Source organism: Macaca mulatta, chromosome 15 (assembly GCF_049350105.2).
Source record: "Macaca mulatta isolate MMU2019108-1 chromosome 15, T2T-MMU8v2.0, whole genome shotgun sequence".
Classification (NCBI taxonomy): Eukaryota; Metazoa; Chordata; class Mammalia; order Primates; family Cercopithecidae; genus Macaca; species Macaca mulatta.
In genome coordinates this window covers 10,893,645-10,916,375 of record NC_133420.1, presented here as the reverse complement: position 1 = coordinate 10,916,375, position 22,731 = coordinate 10,893,645, and the positions used below count along the sequence as shown (strand labels likewise).

General features: G+C 54.1%; 2 protein-coding genes across 2 annotated transcripts; both read right to left on the bottom strand.

Annotated features, from left to right (window-relative positions):
• Window positions 1-2,290: 2,290 nt before the first annotated feature.
• Window positions 2,291-16,824, bottom strand: LOC144329479 (uncharacterized). Its single transcript, XM_077966591.1, has 6 exons — window positions 16,085-16,824; window positions 12,338-12,519; window positions 10,982-11,141; window positions 7,608-7,730; window positions 5,584-5,780; window positions 2,291-2,708 (listed from the first exon to the last, which is right to left on the bottom strand). The coding sequence occupies exons 1-5, from the start codon at window positions 16,603-16,605 to the stop codon at window positions 5,606-5,608; spliced, it is 1,161 nt and encodes a 386-aa protein (XP_077822717.1). The 5' UTR covers window positions 16,606-16,824; the 3' UTR covers window positions 2,291-2,708; window positions 5,584-5,605.
• LOC114675823 (SH3 domain and tetratricopeptide repeat-containing protein 1-like) lies at window positions 16,085-22,465 on the bottom strand. Its single transcript, XM_077966593.1, has 3 exons — window positions 22,229-22,465; window positions 19,394-19,435; window positions 16,085-17,623 (listed from the first exon to the last, which is right to left on the bottom strand). The coding sequence occupies exons 1-3, from the start codon at window positions 22,374-22,376 to the stop codon at window positions 16,920-16,922; spliced, it is 894 nt and encodes a 297-aa protein (XP_077822719.1). The 5' UTR covers window positions 22,377-22,465; the 3' UTR covers window positions 16,085-16,919.
• Between the last annotated feature and the right edge of the window lie 266 nt (window positions 22,466-22,731).

Sequence of the window (22,731 nt, the reverse complement as noted above, 5' to 3'; positions counted from 1 at the left end):
TGCTGGTGGGAGTGTCTTGTAGTAGCTAATTCGTTATAATTAGCACATAATGAGCCGTGAGGACAATCAGAGGTCACTCTCGTGGCCATCTTGGGTTTGGTAGGCTTTGGCTAACTTTACTGCAACCCGCTTTATCAGTAAGGTCTTTAGGACCTGTATCTTGTACCGACCTCCTATCTCATCCTGTGACTAAGAATGCCCATCCTCCTGGGAATGCGGCCCAGCAGGTCTCAGCCTCCCTTTACCCAGCCCCCATTCAAGATGGAGTCGCTCTGGTTCTCGTGCCTCTGACAAGTTGGCCTGGGTTGAGTGTTCCCTAGTGTGTGGTGGTTGGAGCTCTTCCTAGGAGTAAGAGGTATTGTCAGTAGGAAACAGGCCTCTGTTAGCCCGGGGGCTGGCACTCTGCCCCATTATATCGGCCTCATTTTAGTGGTGACAAAACTGGGGCTCAGAGATATCAACTCCCTCATCCCGAACCCCCAGACTGTCAGTGGTGGGCTGGGGTTTGAATGTGGGGCTTGAAGACCCATCATCTCCTCTGGTCCCCCAGACTCTGCTGCCCAAGAGGAACAGGATCCCAGGATCCAGGCCCCTCATGGCACCAGCCAGGGTGGGCGTAGATGGGGAGGCAGAGGTCCAAAGCCCCCCGGACTCTGAAGCAGGTCAGGGACCAAGAGCAACCCGGACCTACGGGCCCCACCCCGAGAAGAATGGCTGCAGGCCCGGCCCAGCGGACAGGAGGTCTGTGTCCTCAGTCAACGTGACGGCGCTTCCGGCTGCTCCAGCCAGGCCATGCTGTCTTCACGTTTCCAATCATGCGGCCTCCTCTCCAATTTCAAGCCCAACCCACAGAGACAGCGATCTGGGGTCCACGTGAGGTTTGTCAGCAGCTCTGACCCGCTGCTTCCCGCCAGCCCCGCGGCCAGTTCTGGAAAGCTCTCTGCTGCCCCCTGGTGGGGAGGCTTAGGGTAGGGCTCTGGCTGCAAGCATGGGGTCCCAGAACCTCCTGGCTCTGTCACTTCTGCTGGGTGGAAAACCAACCCAGGGCTGAACCAGTGACACCTGTGGCGCTCCCAGAACCTCCTGGCTCTGTCACCTCTGCTGGGTGGAAAACCAACCCAGGGCTGAAGCAGCAGATGGGTGCCTGATTCCTTATTATCAGAGCTCCGTCCACTGGCAAGTCTCTCTCCGGGCCTCAGCTTCCCCTTCCATTAAACGAGGGGCTTGGGGGATACCAAGGAGGGGTAACTGCTTAGTGAGGATGGGAGGTTTCTTCTGGGGAGATGAATACATTTTGAAACTAGATGGCGGGGGTGGTTGCACAGGACTGTGAATGTACAAATGCCATCACATTATTTGCGTTGAAATAGTTAATTGCATGCGATGTGAAAATCACCTCATTTAAAGTGTTTAAAAGAGGGGTCTGGGAGAGTGCAGTGTATGTGAGAATCACGTGGGACACCCAGTCTCTGAACGTCAGTTTCCTTGCGTAAACTGGCAAAGAGACTGTGTGAACTGTATTCCCTGGGGCCAAGAGATTCCAAGAAGGAAAACCTGGGATTCCTGGGACTGGAATGACGGCCGGAGGCCGGAAGGGGAGGGGGTTGGTGGGGACAGCTGGGGGGCAGCCCAGATAAGGCTTTCAATACTGGGTAGCAGCGTCTACACAGGCGGAGATCCCTGCATATCCCTTCCCGCAGGGCTGACCAGTGGCCAGAGGTGGGACTGGCCAGGCTCGGCCCAACCAAGTCTGGGAGCAAAGGACACTGAGTGAGGGATCCCCGGGGCCACCCTCACTGGCCTTCGGCTCTCCTGACACCACGAGAGAGCTCCAGGAGCTGACCTTGGGTCCTAATGGGGGACACCTTCCTGGCTCCAGGCTGGCAGGGTGGTGTGGTGGTCAGTGTACTGGGCTCTGCGTGTCCGCCTCTACCTGCTGTGTGACGGTGGGCCAGTCTCCTAACCTCTCTGTGCCTCTATTTCTTCAATGGCGAACAGGGACACTAGCAGCCCCCACATCCGGGCACAGTGGCCTGAAGGTTAAAGGCAAGGGCGGCACGAGATCTACAGCAAGAACTCTGAGCAGGGAGAGCAGGGAGCTGCCCAGAGTTCAATCACCATCTCCCCTTTGGCCGCCAAGAAAACCGAGGCTCATGGTGACCTGGCCCAGGTCTGTTGGACTCACGGTCCTTCTCATCCCCAAGATCAGAGGGCTGCCACCAGGGAAGGAGCTGTCCCCTAGACACAGCCCAGGAAGCACACAGGGAAGGATGCCATGGGGACTTCGGTATGTTTTTGCAAAAAAAAAAAAAAAAAAAAAAAAAAAACATTTATTGCTATTTGAACCCTGCTTTTATGCTTCCATTACCCAGAAAATGAGCTACGGGAGACACCAGGAGAGGCAGGAGATCATCCTCCTTGCACAAAACCCACTCCCTCGGATACTGTCCTCAGCGAGGGTGGCTGGAGGCCAACCAGGGGGCCCACCCGCAGAGTGGCAGAGGAGGTAGGTTGACCCTGTGGACGCTGAGCTCTGTGGCGAAGGTCCTGGCCTTCTGGTAGAAGAAGAGCCACTTCTCGCAGTCCAGGAGGAAGTTGTGGGAGATGGTGGCTGGCCGCGTGTAGATCTTCAGCTGTGCCTTCTTGTTGCCCAGGTCCACGGCAGCTGCCAGTGCCAGCTGGTAGTACCCGGCTGCATCAAACGGATCCTGAAGGGGACAGGTCATGGTCAGCAAAAGGGGGACTCGGAGCCCGTCTACCCAGAGGCCGTTCCTGTCTCCAGGTCATTCCACATGTCCATCCGATGCTGGCTCACCCCATGAGCCCCGAAGCCTGTGACACTGCTGTGGTCTCAGCTGCAGGAGGTGGGGACGACCCTGACACCCCTGGAAGCCTTCCTGACTGTCCCTACGCCCCACTCACCCCAAGCCTCCTGCCCCAGTGCCACCCTCTCTGCAGGCAGTGGCTGCTTTCCCCATGGGCTGAGGTCAGGGCAGATCCTGCCTGCTCTGAGAGTTCCATGCAGGACCCGTGGCTCCAAGCCACAGCAGGGCCACTGCGTTGAGTGACCCAGGCTCCCCTCTGGCCCCTGTCCATGCTGACCATTTCCAGGCCCTCCACGGGCCAGGCCAGGTACAAAACCATGTCACAGGTGTCCTCTCTGGCAATGTTCCCTGAAATATTGACGGAGTGTGACTCCCCAGACATCCACTCCCATTTTCAATGAGTCTTTGGCTCAAACTCACCATCCCTGGGTTGGGATGCCGCCTCCCAGACCTCCTCCTTGACCCTCCCATCCCCCACCCGGCTTCTCCCCAGGCACCTCCTCCACATGGGGGTCACCCAAGGGACCTCTCTAAGACCCATGCCTGGCCTGTCCCTCTTTACCATCTCAAGATGGCTCCCAGGGCCAATGACAGAGTCCAAGATGCAGCAGTCCATTCCCTCACTGCCCCGCCCCACACACAGAGCAGGGACGTGAGAAGACCCCGAGTCACCGCCACTGCTCATCCAATGCCCCCTGGCCCAGCCGAACACTGGACTCTGTGCTGGGTGCATGGTTGAGCCTAACGTCCTTGCTTCCAGTCTGAGGGACCCGGGAGTGAACACTGACCACACAGGGTGGCCCGGGCTGTGGCAGAGGGAAGCCCAGGAGGCCCCAGACTCAGCCGGGGGTGGAAGGCAAAGGCTTCCTGAAGGGGTGGGGGCTTCCCAACTAAACAGGAAGGAGCCAGCCAATGCATATGTCTCTGCGTGTGCCTGTGCATGTGAATGTGCGTGTTTGTGTTCCTGTGCGTGCATGTCCCTGTGTGTGTGCCTGTGTGCATGCCTCTGTGTGCACGTCTGTGTGCGCGCGCCTGTGTGTGCGTGTGCCTGTGCCTGTGTGCATTTGCGTGTGCATTTCCATGTGCCTGTAGTGAGTGACAGCCTGAGCCAGTAAACACCTAATCCACCCTATTCCAGGGCTCACTCTCATGTGTAGAGTAAAAGGGACCCCATTTTAGAGGCAATTGGCATAGATGCCCATTTACTCCTGCTTCTCTGCCAGCCTTCCAGGTCCCATACAGCCTGGCTTCTTCTCCCACTCCTCTGGGCCCTGGGTCCAGAGCCTCCTATACATGGAGGAGGGTGTAGCCTTGGAAAGACAGCCGCCCTTGGGGAATTCCAAGGGGGCCTCCCTGTGGGAAGCTGGCCTGTGCTGACAGCATAGTCACGATGAGGCCCAGAGGGCTGTGCATGGGAAGGAGGACTGTGCATGGGAAGGAGGGCTGTGCATGGGAAGGAGGACTGTGCATGGGAAGGAGGACTGTGCATGGGAAGGAGGGCTGTGCATGGGAAGCAGGGCTGTGCATGGGAAGGAGGGCTGTGCATGGGAAGGAGGACTGCATGGGAAGCAGGGCTGTGCATGGGAAGGAGGAATGTGCTACTTGGCCCTTTCCTTTCTCCTGGACAGGCGGAGTGGGCGGCAGGCTTGACCAAGAGAGATAAAGTCCTCTTCTGGGATGCCCGTCCCCCTGGGTCCCAGGCGTGCCCCTGAGCCGTGAACAGCGTCCCCCTGGGCCTGATACTTGGCACCTCCCTATCTGGCTGGGACTTGGGAGGCCACAGAAACCACGTCTGACCACCAGGTGTCGCCAGTACTGGGCGGGGGCCTCGCGGGAAGCCCCAGGCCTGCGGTGGGGTATACGGGGCAGGGTCTTAGGTCCGCCCCAGCTCCTCATGTTGTTCTAAGGCCCCCAAGATCTCGGCCCCTGGACTGGAGTGCCCTGGCCCCTCGGCCCGTAAGGAGCACTGACACGAGGCTGGTGTGATGCTAAGGAGGGGCGGTGTCCGCTGGGCAGATGGGTGGAGACACCACAGGTCTCAGTCTGCCAATCCCAGCTCTCCACCCCTGCAGGGCTGGGGGCAGAGGGAGCACAGCACCTCCCCTCGAGACACACCCGACCTAACAAGGCCTCAGCCTGGCTGGCTGGGGCCCCGCCCCACTGCACCTGCCCTGAGCTGGGGTTTCCCTGTCTGTGAACTCAATGGTAAGACACTGGTCCCACCCCACCCTTCCTGAGTGATGGGAAGATTCAAGGTGTCTCGGGACTCCAGGAAGGAGTTGCTCAGTGCAGGCTGGCACCCTGGGCAGGCTTTCTAGAGGAGGCGCCAAGATTTGGGTTGGATCTTGCAACGTGGATTCAATGTGAGGATGATGGCGTCCTCTGAAATGTCACTCTCCCGACCCTGTTTTCTTTGTTAAATGCACCTTGACACTTGACTGTCAAGACTCAGCTTTGGTGTCACCTCCTCCAGGAGGGCCCCCTGACTACAATCCCCCTTCTTTACCCAGAGGCCACCATTGCCCACTCATGTGTCAGCCTCCCTGGCTGAGACTGAGTTCTTGAGGGTGGGGCCTGGCCATCTGGGGAGCTGGGTTTTACCTGCTAACCTTGCCGGCCCCTCCAGCTGGGTGTAGAGCTCCAGGGAGGCCACTGGGCCATTCCTAAGAAAGGCTGGAACCCAGGCCTCTGGGGTCCGGATGGAGATCCCACTCCAAGGGGGCCAGGAACACCCCGAGCCCTGCCCCTCCCCACCCACCTTCAGGTCGTAGAAGATGATGTCACCGAGCACCAGGTACACCTTCACGTAGTAGAGGGTCTCCTCGTCGAACTCCAGCGGCGAGTTGCAGAGCTAAACGGCCTTGAGGTAGAAGTGCTCCCCCAGCTTGCCATGGCCCAGCCGGTGGTGCAGGGCGGCCAGCCGGTGGTAGGCCACACGCTCGTTCGGCCGGTCCCCTGGGGTGCAGGCCAAAGGGGCAGGTGTGAGGATGTGGCTCTCTGGGGCAGGGAGGGAACATGCCCCTCAGGAGCAGGTATACAGACCCCCAGGCAGCACACGTGGCTTGTCTCCAGGCACCTGTGGTCACCTGGGCAGCTCTGGCCATTCCCTTCCAGGTTCCCAGACTCACTTTTCCATCTGCAAAGCAGAACTAATAAGGCCTGCCCCTGTCTACTGAGAGGCTTTGGCAAAGTCGGACTTGGATGGCCCAGTTCTGTGCCTACACATAGCCACCTGCCTTTGCTCACTGCTTTTAACCAGGGGAGCCCAAAAGCCATGCAGTGCAGGTGCTCCCGGGCTCCCCGGCTCCAGGCAACCCACAGACGTGACATCCGACTCCTCCTGGGTGTGTCATGATCAGAGCCCCCTACCTTGGGGAGTCAGCTGCACACCTACTGTGTACTGGGCCACGGGGCACAAGGCGCTGGGGCATGTGGCCTGCCTAGGGTTCCCTGTCTCTGCAGGGGGACAAACGACTCTGGCACAGCACCAGGGGATGCACGGCCTTAAGGGGCAGACTGCTGGAAGGGGAACTGGGATTTTATCAGCCAGAGAGCCGTGTGGTTGATGACGGTGGGAAGGGCACAAGAGAAAGGGAATGTGCCACTCAGCCTGACACATACAGGGACCAACGAGATGCCTGGGATGTCTGGAAGGCAGAGGGCACACTGGGCGGCCCTTGTGGTCAGCAGCGGGAACAGGCAGAGGAAGCAGAGCTCAGTCAGACAGGGAGCTCTGCACTGCCTGAGAGACCTCGGGCTGTGCCCCACAGCCGGACGGGGAAGCCAGTTGGGCAGAGCTGCCTGCCTGGACAGGAGACCAGGAAAATCCAGCAGCTGTTTCAGCTCCTGGCCTGCAGACCTGGAGGCTGGGCTCTGGCAAAGGGTGGGTCCTGGCAGGGCGGGGGCTCAGGGGACGCACCCACAGTGATGCTGAGTGCTAGGACGATGTGGGCAACCTCCAAGTCCTCCTGGGGCTCCTCCAGTGTGGCCATCAGTGACACCAGCTTGTTGCACAGCTGTAGCTACAGCTCCACCTTGCGGTTGCCTGTAGTCACTGCCAGGGGCAGGGCCCGGTCCTACCACACAGGCAGGTGGGGTCAGGTTTCCCGCAGCACCCACCTTGCCCAGCGCCCTCCTCAGAGCTCAAACATGTGCTTGGAGCTTCCCACACCCCAGCTACCCCTGCACCTCGACACAGCTCTGTGCTCTGGGATAACACACAGTTCAGACATCCAAGTTGGGGGCTGAAGAGTCACCTGAGGCCCATCCAGCTACACCCGATAGCCTCAGACCAGCCTCTCCCACCTGGGCACCGGGGGTCTGACTGGGGGGAGCCAGCACTCCTCTCTGCTCTAAAAACACCACATTGATCTGTGCCCAGGGCTGAGCCACACCGTGAGCTCAGAGGAAGGGAGAAGCCGTCCCACTTCGGGGTGCATGCAGACCTGGGTCTCCCACTGATATGCTGTGTGTCCTTTGGCATGTCCCTGTGCCTCTCTGAGCCTCAGTTTCCTCATCTGGAAGATGGGGACAGGACTTCCCACTCAGGGTTGCTTGAGGTCATCAGGTACAAGGGTAGAGCCATTGTCACGTCCAGGCCCCAAGCGTTTGTCCCAGGCAGGGGCATGGTCAATATCATTCCCGGTGAGACCACTTGGAAATTAATCATGTGCATGGGTGGCCCTGCCTCCATTTGGGAGGCCTCTACCCTGCCACACCTGTGCCTCAGCCCTCCAGGTGCCCCACTGAGGCCCACCCACATCAGCCCACAGGCCAGCTCACCCGGTAGAAGGACAGGCCTTCCTCCCGCTCCCAGGCCCCATTGAAGAAGATGTCTCCAGCTGCCTCAAACAGCTCCAGCCCCAGGTTGGGGTCGCCTGTGTACAGGGCCACATTCTGTGCCACCTGAAAGGAGACAGAAGTTCCCTCAAGGCCCACACCTAGCGAGGTGGCTACGCGCACCTTTGCCAGGCTCCTTCCTCTCACACAGTACAGGTACACTTGAGCATTTTTCAGACCCTGTGCATTAGGGCTGCCCCCACCACTGGCATGAGGACAATGAACTGATGCTCCTGAGTGCCAGGAGGTGACTGAGCAGCTGCAGCCCAGAAGCCCGACACCTGTGAATCCTACCAACAGGGCTAGCCCTAGCCCACTCCCCCTGCACTCAAACCAGTCTCCGTGGCCCCCAGATTGCTGGGAGCCCAGCCCCTGGCTCCTTTCTGCGTTGCCACATCCCCGCCACATCAGCAGTGTTTGTGGGTGGGCCTGGTCCCCTCTTGGCCATGAGCTCTTCATCCCTCTCCTCAGCTCAAGGAGGTATATAGCAGGTGCTCAATAATGAAAGCTTCATCAGGCTCGTGGGCTTCACAATTTGTTCCAGATCACACTGTGTTTGGGAAAGCCTCTGAAAACAGCCACTATGATAGATTCATTTTATAAGGACATGTGCCACATGTCGCTTGGAGCAAGTTCTTCTGTGTGTTAATTGAGTGGTCACATTATTTGAGCATGTGCTGTATACCAGCAGGTGTTGTGCACTGTGAGGGGCCGCGCCTCTGCCCTCAGGGAGAAGATGCTGGCCACCGGCGGAGGATGTGAGGGAACCAGTTGGAGGGAGGGAAAAGGCACACAACAGATGCTCAGCAGTGGCTTAGGAATGAGTGGATGGATGGATGAATGGATGAGATGTAGACACATGGATGGATGGAAGGGTGTGTGGATAGATGAATACTTGGATGGATGGATGGATGGATGGATGGATGGATGGATGGATGGATGGGTGGGTGGGTGGAATGATGTGTGTATGTCTGTATGTATGTATGCGTGTGTAGATAATGTATGGATGGGTGGAGGGTAGATGATGTATGTACATGTGGATGGATAGATGGTGGATAGACGAAGGTATGGATAAACAAATGGACAGATAGATGTATGGAGGGATGGATTAATAGGTAGATTGGTGGGTAGATGGATGAATGATGGATGGATGAATGGACGAACAGGTGAATTGATGGATGGGTGAAAGGATGGATGATGGATGGATGGATGAATGGATGGGTGAACGGATGGGTGGATGGATGATGGATGGGTGGATGAATGGATGGGTGGATGAATGGATGTATGATGGATGGATGGAAGGATGAACAGGTGAATGGATGAATGATGGAAGTATGGATGGATGATGGATGGATGGATAAATGGATGGATGATGGATGATAGATGATGGATGGATGGATGGATGGATGGATGGATGATTGATGGATGGAAGGATGAACAAGTGAATGGACGGATGATGGAAGGATGAATGGACGGATGGATGGATGAACAGATGAATGGATGGATAGACGGGTGAATGGGTGGATGATAAAAGGATGGATGAATGATGGATGGATGAATGGATAGATGGATGAATGATGGATGGAAGGATGAACAGGAGGCAAGTGGATGGATGATGAAGTATGGATGATGGATGCATGCATAATGAATGGATGGATGGATGGATGGAAGGATGGATGGATGATGGAAGGATGGATAGATGATGGAAGGATGAATGGATGGATGGATGTACAGATGAAAAAGTGAATGGATGGACACACGGGTGAATGGATGGATGATAAAAGGATGGATGAATGATGGATGGAATAATGGACACGAATGGATGATGGATGCATGGATGGATAAATGGATGGATGGATAAATGGAAAGATGGACTGATGGAAGGATGAACAGATGAATGCATGGATGATGGAAGAATGGATGGATGGATGGATGGATGAAAAAGTGAATGGATGGATACATGGGTGAATGGATGGATGATAAAAGGATGGATGAATGATGGATGGATGAATGGACAGTTGGATGATGGATGATGGATGGATGGATGGACAAATGGATGGATGGATAAATGGATGGACGGATTGATGGAAGGACGAACAGATGAATGCATGGATGATGGAAGAATGGATGGATGGATGATGGATGGATGGATGGAAGGATGAGCAGGCGAGTGGATGGATGATGAAAGGATGGATGGATGGAAGAATGAAGAGGTGAATGGATGGATGATGGAAGGATGGATGGAGGCATGAACAGATGAATGGATGGATGGACGGCTGAATGAATGGATGGATGGACGGGTGAATGGATGGATGATAAAAAGATGAATGATGAATGAATAGATGGACAGGTGAATGGATGGATCATGGATGGATGGAAGATGGTTGGATGGATAGAAGGATGAACAGCTGAATGGATGGATAATGGAAAGATGGATGGAAAGATGGATGAAAGGATGGATGGATGGAAGGATGGAAGGATGGATGAATGGATGGACGAACAGGTGAATGGATGGATGAAGAAGTGAATAGATTAATGAATGATGGATGGATGGATGGATAGAAGGATGAACAGTTGGATCGATGATGGAAAGATGGATGGAAGGATGGATGAACAGGTGAATGGATGGATAAAAAGATGGATGGATGATGGATGATGGATGATGGATGGATGGATGATGGATGGGTGGAAAGACGAACAGATGAATGGATGGATGATGGAAGGATGGATGATGGATGGATGGATGGATGGATGGACCCACAGGTGTATGGGAAGATGATGGAAGAATGGATGGATGGATGGATGGATGGATGGATGGATGGATGGATGATGGATGGATGGAAGGATGAACAGGAGGATGGATGATGGATGGATGGATGGATGGACAGATGGATGGATGATGGAGGGATGGATGGACAAAGGGATGGATGGATAAATGATGGATGGATGGACGGAAGGATGGATGATGGATGGATGGATGATGGATGGGTGAATGGAAGGACCCACAGGTGTATGGGAAGATGATGGAAGAATGGATGGATGGATGGTGGATGGATGGATGGAAGGATGAACAGGTAAATAGATAGATGACGGAAGGATGAATGGATGGGTGGATGGACAGGTGAATGGATGGATAGACGGGTGAATAGATGGATGATAAAAGGATGGATGAATGACGGATGGATGAAAGGATGGATGGATGATGGATGGATGGATGGAAGGATGAACAGGTAAATAGATGATGGAAGGATGAATGGATGGGTGGATGGACAGAGAGTGAACAGCACAGGGGTCGTCCTGCATCCCTTGCCACTCACCTGGATGTACAGGTCCACCAGCTCGCTCTGTCGCAGGATGTAATAGATCTTCCCTGCTTGCAGCCAGGCATGTGCCTCCTTCTCTTTCTTCTGGAGGTCAATGAAAATTCCCAGACTTCGTTTGGTGTAGTCCAGAGAGGATTTGTAGGCCCTGGAATCACTGGAATCAGACACAGGTGTCAGAACAAGGGCTCTCATCCTCCTGGAACCAGTCTGCCTCCTCTCGTGGGTCTGGTGACAGATGAATCTGGAATGTGGGGACTGGGAACGGCCCTCTTGTGTGTGCAGTGTTCTGCCCTTCCCAGGCTGCTGGGAGGGCCAGGGTGAACACACACGGCATGGAAAAGATGAAGGACATCCTTCTGAGGGAATCGAGCATCATGCTGCCCTGTGGCAGGAAGAGTGTGCTAGTCCATCTCCCCTGCCTCCCAGACATGGCCTGTGTCTTCTCCAAACGCACCAGGAGCCGTTAGTGTTCAGAGGCTATCTAGGCCGATGGTTCTCAAGGTGTGCAGGCATCACAGTCACCCAGAGGCCTGTCCTTATAGCTTGCTGGCCCTGCCCCCAGAGCTTCTGGCTCCACAGGCCTGGGGCAGGCCCTAGAACTCCCACTTGCCACAGGCTCCTAGGTGACATGGATGCTGCTCTGCTGGTCCAGGGACTACACTTTGAGAAGCATGGCTCTAGCACACTGGCCCATTTTCCTTCTGTGAACCTGAGGCCAAGACTGGAGCCAGTCTCCCAGGTCCCCATGGAATCTGGCCCCTTCCCTCCTCTCTCAGTAAGTCCAACACTTGAGGGGCTGTGACTGCAGCAATGTCACCAGGCCCTGTGGGTGGGGTGGCCAGGGCCATGGTTACCCCACCAGGTCAGCATGCTCGGGGGAAGCCGAGTGGGCCACATATGGGACGTGAGACCTTGAAACCCTGCCCCGGGGAAGCAGGTGACACAATTGGCTCTGTCTTCTGTGGGAGAGAAGCCACAGGTGGCTGCTGTGTTCACATTTAAGGGGACAGATGAAGGCCAGGAGTCAAGACTCGGGGCAGGCAGAGGTCAGATGACAAAGGCCACCATAGTAGGAAGAACAGCCCAGAGTGCACGTGCACGTACTGCCTCTGCTGGGGTTGAGATGACCTTTGACCCAACAAGGGAGACTCAAGCTGGGACTCACAAGCCAGCAGCAGCCCTGGGACGACCCCAGACCCACCAGCTCAAAGCATCTGATGCCAAGGAACCAAATGATCCAAAGGAAAGGGGCTGAGGAGGCCCTGGGCCAGCTTCCCTGTGCCCCCCTCCCTGCCACCCCTACCCCCTTGCACCCCTCCACACCCCCACCACTGCAAAGCCTGTCCTCACCACTAGGTGCCCAGGGACAGGTAGAGCTGACTGGTGGTGTCCAGGAGCTGCCCTCTCCAGCACCTGGTCGGCCACCTTGCGGGCAAGGGAGAGCTGGAACTCGTGGTAGATGACACACTGGGTCTCGCTGGGCATGACGACGCTGTAGAAGCAGCACAGCCGCTGGACGGCCCGCAGCTGGCCTGGGCAGAAGACAAAATGGAAGACGTCAGCCTCCCAGCATCGAAGCGAGGCTGGCTGGGTTCAGAGGCCCCTGCTCTGTGCTTGTCTCTTTCACACCTCTGTGAACCTGGGCCCCATAGGCGGGGAACCTGGGCTCAGACAGGCCATGCACCTGTGCAAGGGCAGGCGCCGAGCACACCGTGACATGGGCACAGCTTGGTGCACATGCTCATGGTACAGGCCGGCCTTCTTTACAACTCCCAGGGCCGAGGTTCTGGCCAGGCTCGGCCTCTGCACCAGGCCATCTATTTCTGCTTCACAAAGCCCCTCTGGCCAGGACCAGGGCCACCTTCAGCCTGAGATGATGAGACCAGGGACACAAGTAACCCCTGTCGCAGATGGAACCCTGAGAGAGCAAAGCCAAGCATCACGTCTGCCACACACGGCATCATGTTGGGGGAATGGGGTTCAAAGCCGGCCCCTGGCATTTCCACACATGCTTCTCTCATGCAACAAGGCTCCAAACCCACAGGCTCGCTGGCCTCTCCCAAAGCCAGGGCGCTGGGAACAGTGGAAAGCTTCTGATTTTCTAGTGTCAGAATCATTCTGAAGATTAACAAAGGAAACCAGGTACGCCGAATGGACATCTGTCACACACGCCCCCCAACAACAGCTGAATACACAGTCCTCTTGAGCGCCCATGGGACATTCCCCATGACAGACCATGTGCCAGGCCACAAAATGAGCCTCAGTGAAGAGAGAAGGACTGAGACCAAAGCAGAGGTGTTCTTCAGCTGTACTGGCACGAAACTGGAAATCGACAGTGAAGGAAACGTGGGAAATTCAAAAATATGTGAAAACTACACACTCCTAAACAACCAGTGAGTCAAAGAAGAGACCATCAGGGAAACTGAAAATTAATTTGAAAAGAATACAAACAAATGCACAGCCCGGGCCAGCACGGTGGCTCACGCCTCTCATCCCAGCACTGTGGGAGGCCGAGGCGGGAGGATCGCTTGAGTCCAGGAGTTTGAGATCAGCCTGGGAAACATGGTGAAACCCTGTCTCTATAAAAAAAAATACAAAAATTAGCCGGGTGTGGTGGTGCACATCTGTAATTCCAGCTACTCAGGAGGCTGAGGCATGAGAATGACTTGAACCTGGGTAGAAGTTGCAGTGAGCCAAGATTGCACCACTGTACCCCAGCCTGGGCAATAGAGCAAAACTTAAAAAAAAAAAAAATAGCACAGTGTATCAAAAACACCAAGATGTAGCTAAGGCAGTGCTGAAAGGGAAATTTATAACTGTAAATGTCTACATTCAAAGAAAGAAAAAAAATCTTAAATCAAAAGCCTAACTTTCCACCTTGAGAAACTAGAAAATGAACTAAACCCAAAGTGAATAAAAGGAAGAACATAATAAATGTGAGAGTGGAAATGGGAAGTAAAAATATAGAGAATGGAAAAACAAAAGAGATAATCAACAGAACCAAAAGTGGGTTTTTTGAAAATAATAACAAAAGTGACAAATCTTTCACCAGACTGACCAAGAAAACAAAGATGGGGCACAAACGACTAAAATCAGAGACTGAGCACCATGGCTCACGCCTGTCATCCCAGCACTTTGTGAGGCCGAGGGGGAAGGATCGCTGAGGCCAGCATTCAAGACCCCCCTGGGAGAACATGATGAGACCCCATCTCTAATAAAAATAAATAAACAATTACAAACCCAAGTTTCTAAAATCAGAAATGAAAGAGGAAACATGATTGCCGACCTGACAGAAATAAAAGGATTCCATGAAAACACTACGAACAATTGTACACCAAGAAGCCAGACCATCTAGACACAACAGCCAAACTCCTAGAAGGACACAAACTACCGAAAGTGACTCAAAAATGACCCCAAGGAAGCATGTGGGGTGTCAGCCCCGCCCTCGGTCTCCTCGATCGTTCAGCCCAGGGTGGGGAGACAGGGAAGCATGATTCCCGTTCCCTGGCCTGCATTTCCAAGTCTGAATCCCCCAGCACCCAGGGGAGGGCCTCGTAGGAGGAGGTACCACAGGCTATTGTGCCAGGAGCCACCGGAGGCTGCAGTGGGGGTTGGGGAGCTGGGTTCCTGGAGGGTCTCCTTCCAGTCACAGAATGTCCCTGGGGAAGAAGCCTGGGTCTGAACCCCCCAACCTTCCTTGGGCAGATGTGTGGGACCGGGGCCCCTTCACACGGTCCTTTCCAAAATCTCATCACTCCTAGGGCCAAGAGTGGGTGCCAGGCCTGTGCTGGGAAATGAGCAGATTCATATTTGGGCACAGCCCCTGGAGCTCTGGTCCAGGCCACAGGAGGCACCTCTGAGTGGTGTCACTATGCCATGACAAAGCACTGCAAGGCAGAGGGGACTCAACAGTATCCCTTGTCTCAGCCATTTCCCTGCACTCAACTTCCTCATCTATTCTCTGCGGCCTAGATTTCGGACAGCCCTGCCCAGCTACTGTCCGTTCACTGCTCGGTCTGCACTGACTGTTCGATAGCACTCCGTGGCTCCCCAGTGCTCTTAGGGAAAAGGCCAAGCCACAGCCTGAGGCCCCAGGCCCTGCTTAGCTCTCCAGAAGAGTTTCTCACCATCCAGCACCCAACCTAACCCCTCCCAACTCTGCACCTCCCTGCATAAGCCCTGTTCACTCACCCCCACTCACACCCCACTCATCCCCGCTCACACTCCCGCTCACTCACCCCCACTCACACCCCACTCATCTCCGCTCCCACTTCCGTTCACTCACCCCCACTCACACCACACTCATCCCCACTCACACTCCCGCTCAGTCAGCACCACTCACACCCCACCCATCCTCGCTGACTCACCCCCACTCGCTCACCCCTGGGCCTTCACACAGGCTACACCACCAGCCCCTCATCCACACCTATTACTTGACTAAATCCTCTCAACCCTCTGGTCCCAGACTAAAGAGGCTTCCCTAACCCGGGGCCAAGTTCTGCCCCGCCATCACGCCACTCACCCTTTTGTGGCTTCTCTGGCCTGAAGCTCACATTCCCACGCTCAGCACCTCCCTCCCGAGGACCCCACAAGCCCCTTTTGTGGGTGGGGCCTGGCACACTCAGCACGAGCTGCTTTTGCGTGAACTGCTCTGTGGCTTTGGCCAATCACCCACCCCTGTGTCCTCTGTGAAGTGGGATGACCGGTGCACAGGGCTGCCGAGATACCAAGCAAACACAGGCACAAGAACTGGCATTCAGGGCCTGGCTCATGGAGGGGCCCCAAGTCCTAGCTCAGCACAACATGCCTTGATCCCAGGGTTATGTCTAGGGATTGCCAGCACGCAGGACTTTCCGTGCTCAAGGCAGGATGGTCCCTGGGCAAACCAGGGAGAGCTGCCTGCCTCAGTAGGGTACAGAGGGGCTGGCCCTGCATGGGAACGGCCTGTCTCCAGGGCGTTTGCCAACATCTGCTGCTGGCCATGACTCAGCGCTTTCGATGGTGGTAAAACCACCACTTGTTTCCGAATCACAAACCCCAGGTGTGCCCTGACCCAAGTGGCCCCAGAAGGCGCACAGGAGGAACTGGGGCACTCACTCTCCACGTGGTCCATCTCCACGGCGACCAGAAGGGCCCACTCGTAGTAGCCCTTGCACTGCTGGGCCGGGCCCTGGCGGGTGAAGAGGTAGCCCAGGAGTATGTGGGTGAAGTCCCGGCCACACTCCCCACAGGGAAGCCTCGAGAACAGAAGTACAGCCTCCAGGAGGTAGTGCTGGGCCAGCCTGCTGGCACCCGCGTGCAGGCACAAGGTCCCAAAGTTGGCCAGCACCACTGCCTGGTTCCTCCGCTGGCCCAGGTGCCAAACCACCCGTAGGGCGTGGTAGTAGCCCTCGGCTGCCTGCCTCGTCTGGCCCGTCCTCTTCAGAGCCACGGCCACCAATGTTGGCAATCACACCCTCCTGGTCCTCGCTGACCACCACTGCATCCTGGACAGACTGCAGGATGTTCAGGGCCACCAGGCTCTGCCTATGAAGCACATGCAGCCAGGCCAGGGCCACCAGGAAGTCCACGATGGCACGTACTCCGGCAACAGCACTGGCTTCCACCGCCTGCGTCATGAAGGTGATGGCTGGGCCATGGTAGCCATAGTGGCTGTAAGGGCGTTCTGGAGCACCAGGTTCACGTTCCTCAGCGAACCAGCCAGCGAGTCCTGTGTCCTCAATGAGGCCACCTTGACACAGTTCAGCACCAGGTGGGGCAGGCACTCGCGGCTGTAGATGTCAGCCAGGAGTAGGCAGCCGTCTGAGAGCCACGCAGCGTCTGGGGCAACCGAGTCCCTGTGCAAAAACAACAGCTGCTCTAGGAAGGGCAGGGCCTCCTCAGGCTGCTTGAGGTGCACGTGGTGCCTGGCCAGCAGGAAGCAGGCCCGGGCCTAGGCCTGCTGGCTCTGGCCACCCACCGCCCACTGCAGCACCAGCTGCAGGACCTCCCCGTCCACCTCGGTGCTACAGATGTGGCCAGGGGTCCCCAGGAGCAGGGCCATGGCTCTGGGAACCACCTGTGTACACTTCTCCCGGTTCTGCTTCCAGTAAATGCCGGCCAGGTTGGCGTACACAGCCACCACCAGGAACAGGTCCCCGAAGCTGCCCTCCAGGGCCCCCAGTGTTTCCTCCAAGTACACCAGGGCCTGGGACAGCTTGAGCCTCCTGCTGCACAGCCGCCCCAGAAGGAAGCAGAGCCTGGCCAGGGCCATGAGGAGGCCACCTTTCTTGGCCGCCCCTTGGGCCTGTGCCAGGCGCCCAGTCAGCTCCTCCTCGTCGCTAAAGCTGCTGAACATGCTGCTCAGCCATGGCAGCGCCAGGTTGTACAGGCCATAGAAGCTGGCCTTGAATCCAGAGGTGTTCAGGAACAGCAGCAGTGAGCTCATGGCCTCTGGATCCTCCCAGTTGTCCTCAGCTTCCAAGCAGAAGGAGGGCTCCTCGGGGTCCTGCAAGCTCACGTTGCTGGATGCTACACAGAGACCCCAGGACGCTGGCTCCTGGGGGCAGCCTGGGCAGGTCTTGCATTGTTCCAGAACATTCTTCACCTTCGGCAGGGTCTCCTGTGGCTCCAGGCCCAGGCAAGGTGGAGGTATTTCTGCAAGTCACAAAAACACCTAGACAGATTAGAGTCCAACAGTGAGTCCTTGGTCCACTTGGGGCAGGATCCCCGCATCCCCGTCCTCTGTGTCCCTGGCGCAGCTTGCCATGAGCCCTTGAGAATTATGCGCAATGCAAACCCAGGGTCTGGAGCACGTATGAACTCCGGGGACACAGAGAACACGCAGGCCCGTGGCCCTGCTACAAAATCACCTACAAAATCACTCTCCTACAAAATTGACTCTCCTACAAAATCACCCTCCTGTCCTGCTTTGTCGCCCACCTGATAGCATGGTTTTAGGAGACTATGTCAGCTCAGTGATCCCTCAGAGACGCCTTTCCCTTTAGATAGAATCAAAGCCTTCTAACTGGACCCATGTATATGCAGCACTACAACTACAAATGTAACTTTTGTCAGCATATTGGGCCCCCCGGTGGGGTACAGGAATCCATGAAATCCTCAACAGCCAATCAGAGCTATTGATCAGCTCAAAAGCTGCTATGCAAAATTGGTAAAGCCACTGATGGCACAGGACAGGGGTGTTGTACCCATGTACCCAGCTCTGTGCAGGGAAACGGACCATCCCTGCAGGAAGGATGGGAAAGCTTCCAGGCCCCTGTGGCCACCTTCACCTTGGATGGTCTGAAAACCTGAAGCCCACGGTTCCTAAAGGGTTAACAAAGGCCAGACTGCTCAAGCAGCCCACTGGTGTCTGCTGGTTTTGGTGGATTCCTAGCCAAAGCCCCCTCCCAGAGGTGAGCAAACAAGTACATTTCCTATTGGAAAACCTGGGATGAAAGGAGGCATTACTGGGAAGGGAAAAACTAGATTTAAACAGACTCTCTGTTTCAAGCTCACATGTAAAACTATTTTCAATACAAACTGTCTCCTTATTCATCTGTAAAGCCTTGGAATTAAAAAAATAAATAAATATGATTTAGAGGCAAATGTGACTTGACTACACTAGATTAGCTAAGAAATCTCCCCCACCCGGCAGAGGCACAACGCCCCTCCCAGCCACTACCCTGGCCTCCGGGGCAGCTGGAGAGCCACGTGCCTTTGCTCCAGAGACTGTGGCAGAGGGTGGAACCACCCCCTCCCCAAGGGAAACCTACAACAGCCTTCCCTTCCGCACTGGCTTCCCGGGCCTCCTCTGGGACCTTGTGCCTGCATCCCAAATGTACTGGGATGGATCCCATTCCCAGGGAACTTCCAAGGGCCCTTGGTGCATCCACATCACCAGGCTGTCCACATGCGGACCCTGTGTGAGGGGAAGCGACAGAGCCGCAGAGGGGAGACGGGAGGGCCTCCCTGAATCAGCCCCTCAGGAAGGAGCAGACCCTTCAGGGACCTCAGTTGAGGCCCCTGCAACCTAAGGCTCTGAATTCTGCTCCCCGCTGAGGGCTGTGTGGCCTCCCATCTCTGAGGCAGAGCACAGGGTGAACTGCAGCTTCTCCAGGTCATGAAAAAGGAACCCACAGCTACATGTGGGCCCCAGCAGTGGAAAGGATGCCCCACCTCGGTCGGGGACCAGGCGGGGGTCAGCATGTTCATTGGAAGAAGTGTGGGACCCCACAGCCTCCAGTGCCAGAGTAGACGGGAGGTTCAGGCCCACCTCAAGCGATGTCCCTCAAGTCCCCGGCCCACACCACAGAGGTGTGACAGCCACATCCAATGCCCACTGTACTCACCTCTGTCCCCTCCCCCGGCGTTACTCCAAGGCCCAGCTCATAACCAGAGGAAGCCTGAACCACGGGCAAAACCTACCTTGTTCCTGCGGCTGCTCGGTCTCAGTTTCCTCTACTGAGTCTACCAAGGGAGAAAAGAGAAGCAATGAACACCCCCAGCCAGCACCTCTGGTCCCATGTCAGGTTGAGCTGGTGTCAGTGCTGCAGGGTGAGAGCATTGCAGGGTGCAAGGGTTGAAAGTCATATCATCCTCTTCCCTCCTGGATCATGGGAACAACATCACTGTGAGGTGTACACTTTCTGCGATATTGGGAGTAACATCGTCTTCTGTGCCTTGGAATATTAAGGACAATATCACGTGGGGGCGTGTACATCTTCTGCAATATTGGGAATAATATTATCCTCTCTCTCCCTGCATACTAGGAAAGATATCACAGAGTACGTGTTCACCTCCTGCGATATGGGGATTAATACCATCTTCTCCCCTTCATCAGGAAGAGTATCACACGGCGGTGTACGGTGTCTGCAATACTAGGAGTAATATCAACCTCTCAGCCTTGGAATATTAAGAAGAATATCACAGGGTGGATGTACACCCCCTGCCATATTGGGAGTAATATCAGCCTCTCCTCTCCATGAATATTAGGAACAATACCCCAGGCTGGGTGTACGCCTCCTGCTCTATGGGGAGTCATATCATCCTCTCCCTTCCAGGATATTAATAACAGTATCACAGGGTGGGTGAACACAGCCTGCGATACTGGAATTATTATCATCCTCTCCCCCTCCAGATACTAGGAACCATATCACAGAAGAGCTGTACCCTCCCTGGGATATTGGGAGTAATATCATATGCTTCTTCTGTGAATATTAGGAGCAATATCACCGGGTGGCTGTCCATTCATTGTTATGTTGGGAGTCATGTCATATTCTACCCCTCTCAATACTAGGATCAGTGTCACAGGGTGAGTGTACACCTACTGTGGTATTAAAACTAAAATCATGCTCTCTGTCCCTAGATATTAGGAACAACATCACAGGTAGGTGTTCACCCCCTGCAGTATTAGAAGCAATAATATGATTAATTAGCAAACATCAATCATCGATTTTAATAATTATCAGGCTAGTCTCAAACTCTTGACCTCAGGTGATCTGCCCGCCTCAGCCTCCCAAAGTGCTGGAATTACAGGCTTGAGCCACGGTGCCCAGCCAACACTTCTTGACATCCCTTTTTGGACCTCAAATTTAGCATGCCAAAAACACACTTTTGATTCCCCCTGCTATAACCCACTCCTCCCATAGTCTTCCCGATCCCAATAACAGCATCTCTAGTCTTCCAGTTACTCAGGCCAAAATCCTTGACATCATCCTTAAAACTTCTTTTTCTCTCTCTTGTCATCCAACCCATTTAAACTCTCCTTTCAAAATATATGCCAGACCTAACCACTTCCCACCTTCCTCATCATTTCCAACCAGGTCCAGCCCTCATCATAGCGCTCTGGGTTACTGCAAAAGCCTCCCAATCGCCAGGCACAGTGGCTCATGCCTATAATCCCAGCACTTTGGTAGGCCAAGGCAGGTGGATCATCAGAGGTCAGGAGCTCAAGACCAGCCTGACCAACATGGTGAAACCCCTCTACTAAAAATATAAAAAATTAGCCGAGCATGGTGGTGGGCGTCTGTAATCCCAGCTATTCGGGAGGCTGAAGCAGGAGAATCACTTGAACTCAGAAGGCAGAGGTTAGAGTGAGCCAAGATTGTGCCATTGCACTCCAGCTTGGATGACAAGAGCGAAACTCCATCTTAGAAGGTTAAAAAAAAAAAAAAAAAAGCCTCCCAACCCACCTCTCTCCTTCCGCCTTTCACCCTGCTCTGCATTCTACCTTCCACTCTCAAACATTTCAGAAAAAAAAAAATTATATCCACAGAGAGAGAAAGTACAAATGGGGTGAAATGTTTGGGGAATCTGAGGGAAGAGTATATAGGAATTCTCTGTACTATTTTTGCAACTTTTCCATAAGTCAGAATTATTTGGAATTCAAGAGTTAAACAAAGAAAAAAAAAACACACTATCTCCCTTTGTGAATCCATCCTGTCTTTCCCCTGGCAACTTAAGGACGCTCTCAACTAACACACCTATTTTTTCATGAACACTAAAAGAACCCTTGCCGAGTTTTGACTTTCTGTGCTTGGCAGTAGAAGTGTGTGTGTGTATATATATATATGTGTATGGTGTGTATGTATATATAGAGAGGGAGAAATATATATGTGTGTACATATATCAATATATAATATATATTTAAAATGGTAATGAGTATATATATAAATATATGTGTGTGTGTAGATATATATAATACATACCCCATAGCCTGTCCTTAACCAGTTCTAAACTTAGTCGGAAAAACACATACCTAAGCAGAGAATTTCAAAATAATATGATGAATATTTTGATAGAGGGATGTGTTGCTATGGAACACGCTGCTAAGACACAAAACCTCCTAGATGGGGCAATGAATGAACGAAGTTTTGCACCTATAGGCACCCCCTCTGATATCCCCTCAAACGTTTATAGTTATATGCATTTGCTTCCCCCAGGACCCCTATTTCATAAGGGTTAGTCCTAGAGCCTAGCAAGTTCCTACTACAGCTGGCACACATATGCCATTCAAGAAACAGTGGCGGAGTGAATGACGAGTTAAGAACCATTTGTCAGCCAGTGCTCAGTAATACAACATGCACTGGTATGCAAATTATATTTTTGTTGAAAACAACTGCAGGATCACAAATTATCTTTCCAGAGAAAGCAAACCTCAAAAGCTTCTTTACCCTACTAAAGCACGTTATAAGAAGCTCCCCTTATATAAAAGAAAACCTCATTCGTTATCAATGGCATGTAAACCTAATAGGTCTTCACCTCTGATGACATCTCTTCCATCCCCAGGAGTAGATAAAGGAGGTTCCGGAAATCCTGGTAGTTGTGAAGGTGGCTCCCAGCTCTGACAGTCTTGAACCCTGCGGGCGCGGAGGTCACACAGCAGAACAACAACAGAGGGAAGCATCATCAGGCTTCGAGTATGTTTGAACCACAGATGACAAATAGGCTGCAGCCAACTGAAAACACCAGAGATTCATGGTGGCCACCTGAGGGGTTGTGCTCTTAAAAAAAATAATAAATAAATAAAAATTAAAAAATTAAAAAAGGAAGGGGTCAAGAATCCATCAGGTCTGACTGAGACGTGTATCAGTGACTAACACCCCGTATGGCAAAAGTACTCCGGTGCGCTTTGGGTACTCACAGCTTCAGCAGTATTCAAAGGCGTGTGCTCCCCTAAGACTAAGCCACGGGAATACTCCCAGCAACACTGCCAGGAGAAACGTCTCCCATGGATTTGGCTAGAAACACAGTTGTCTTTAACA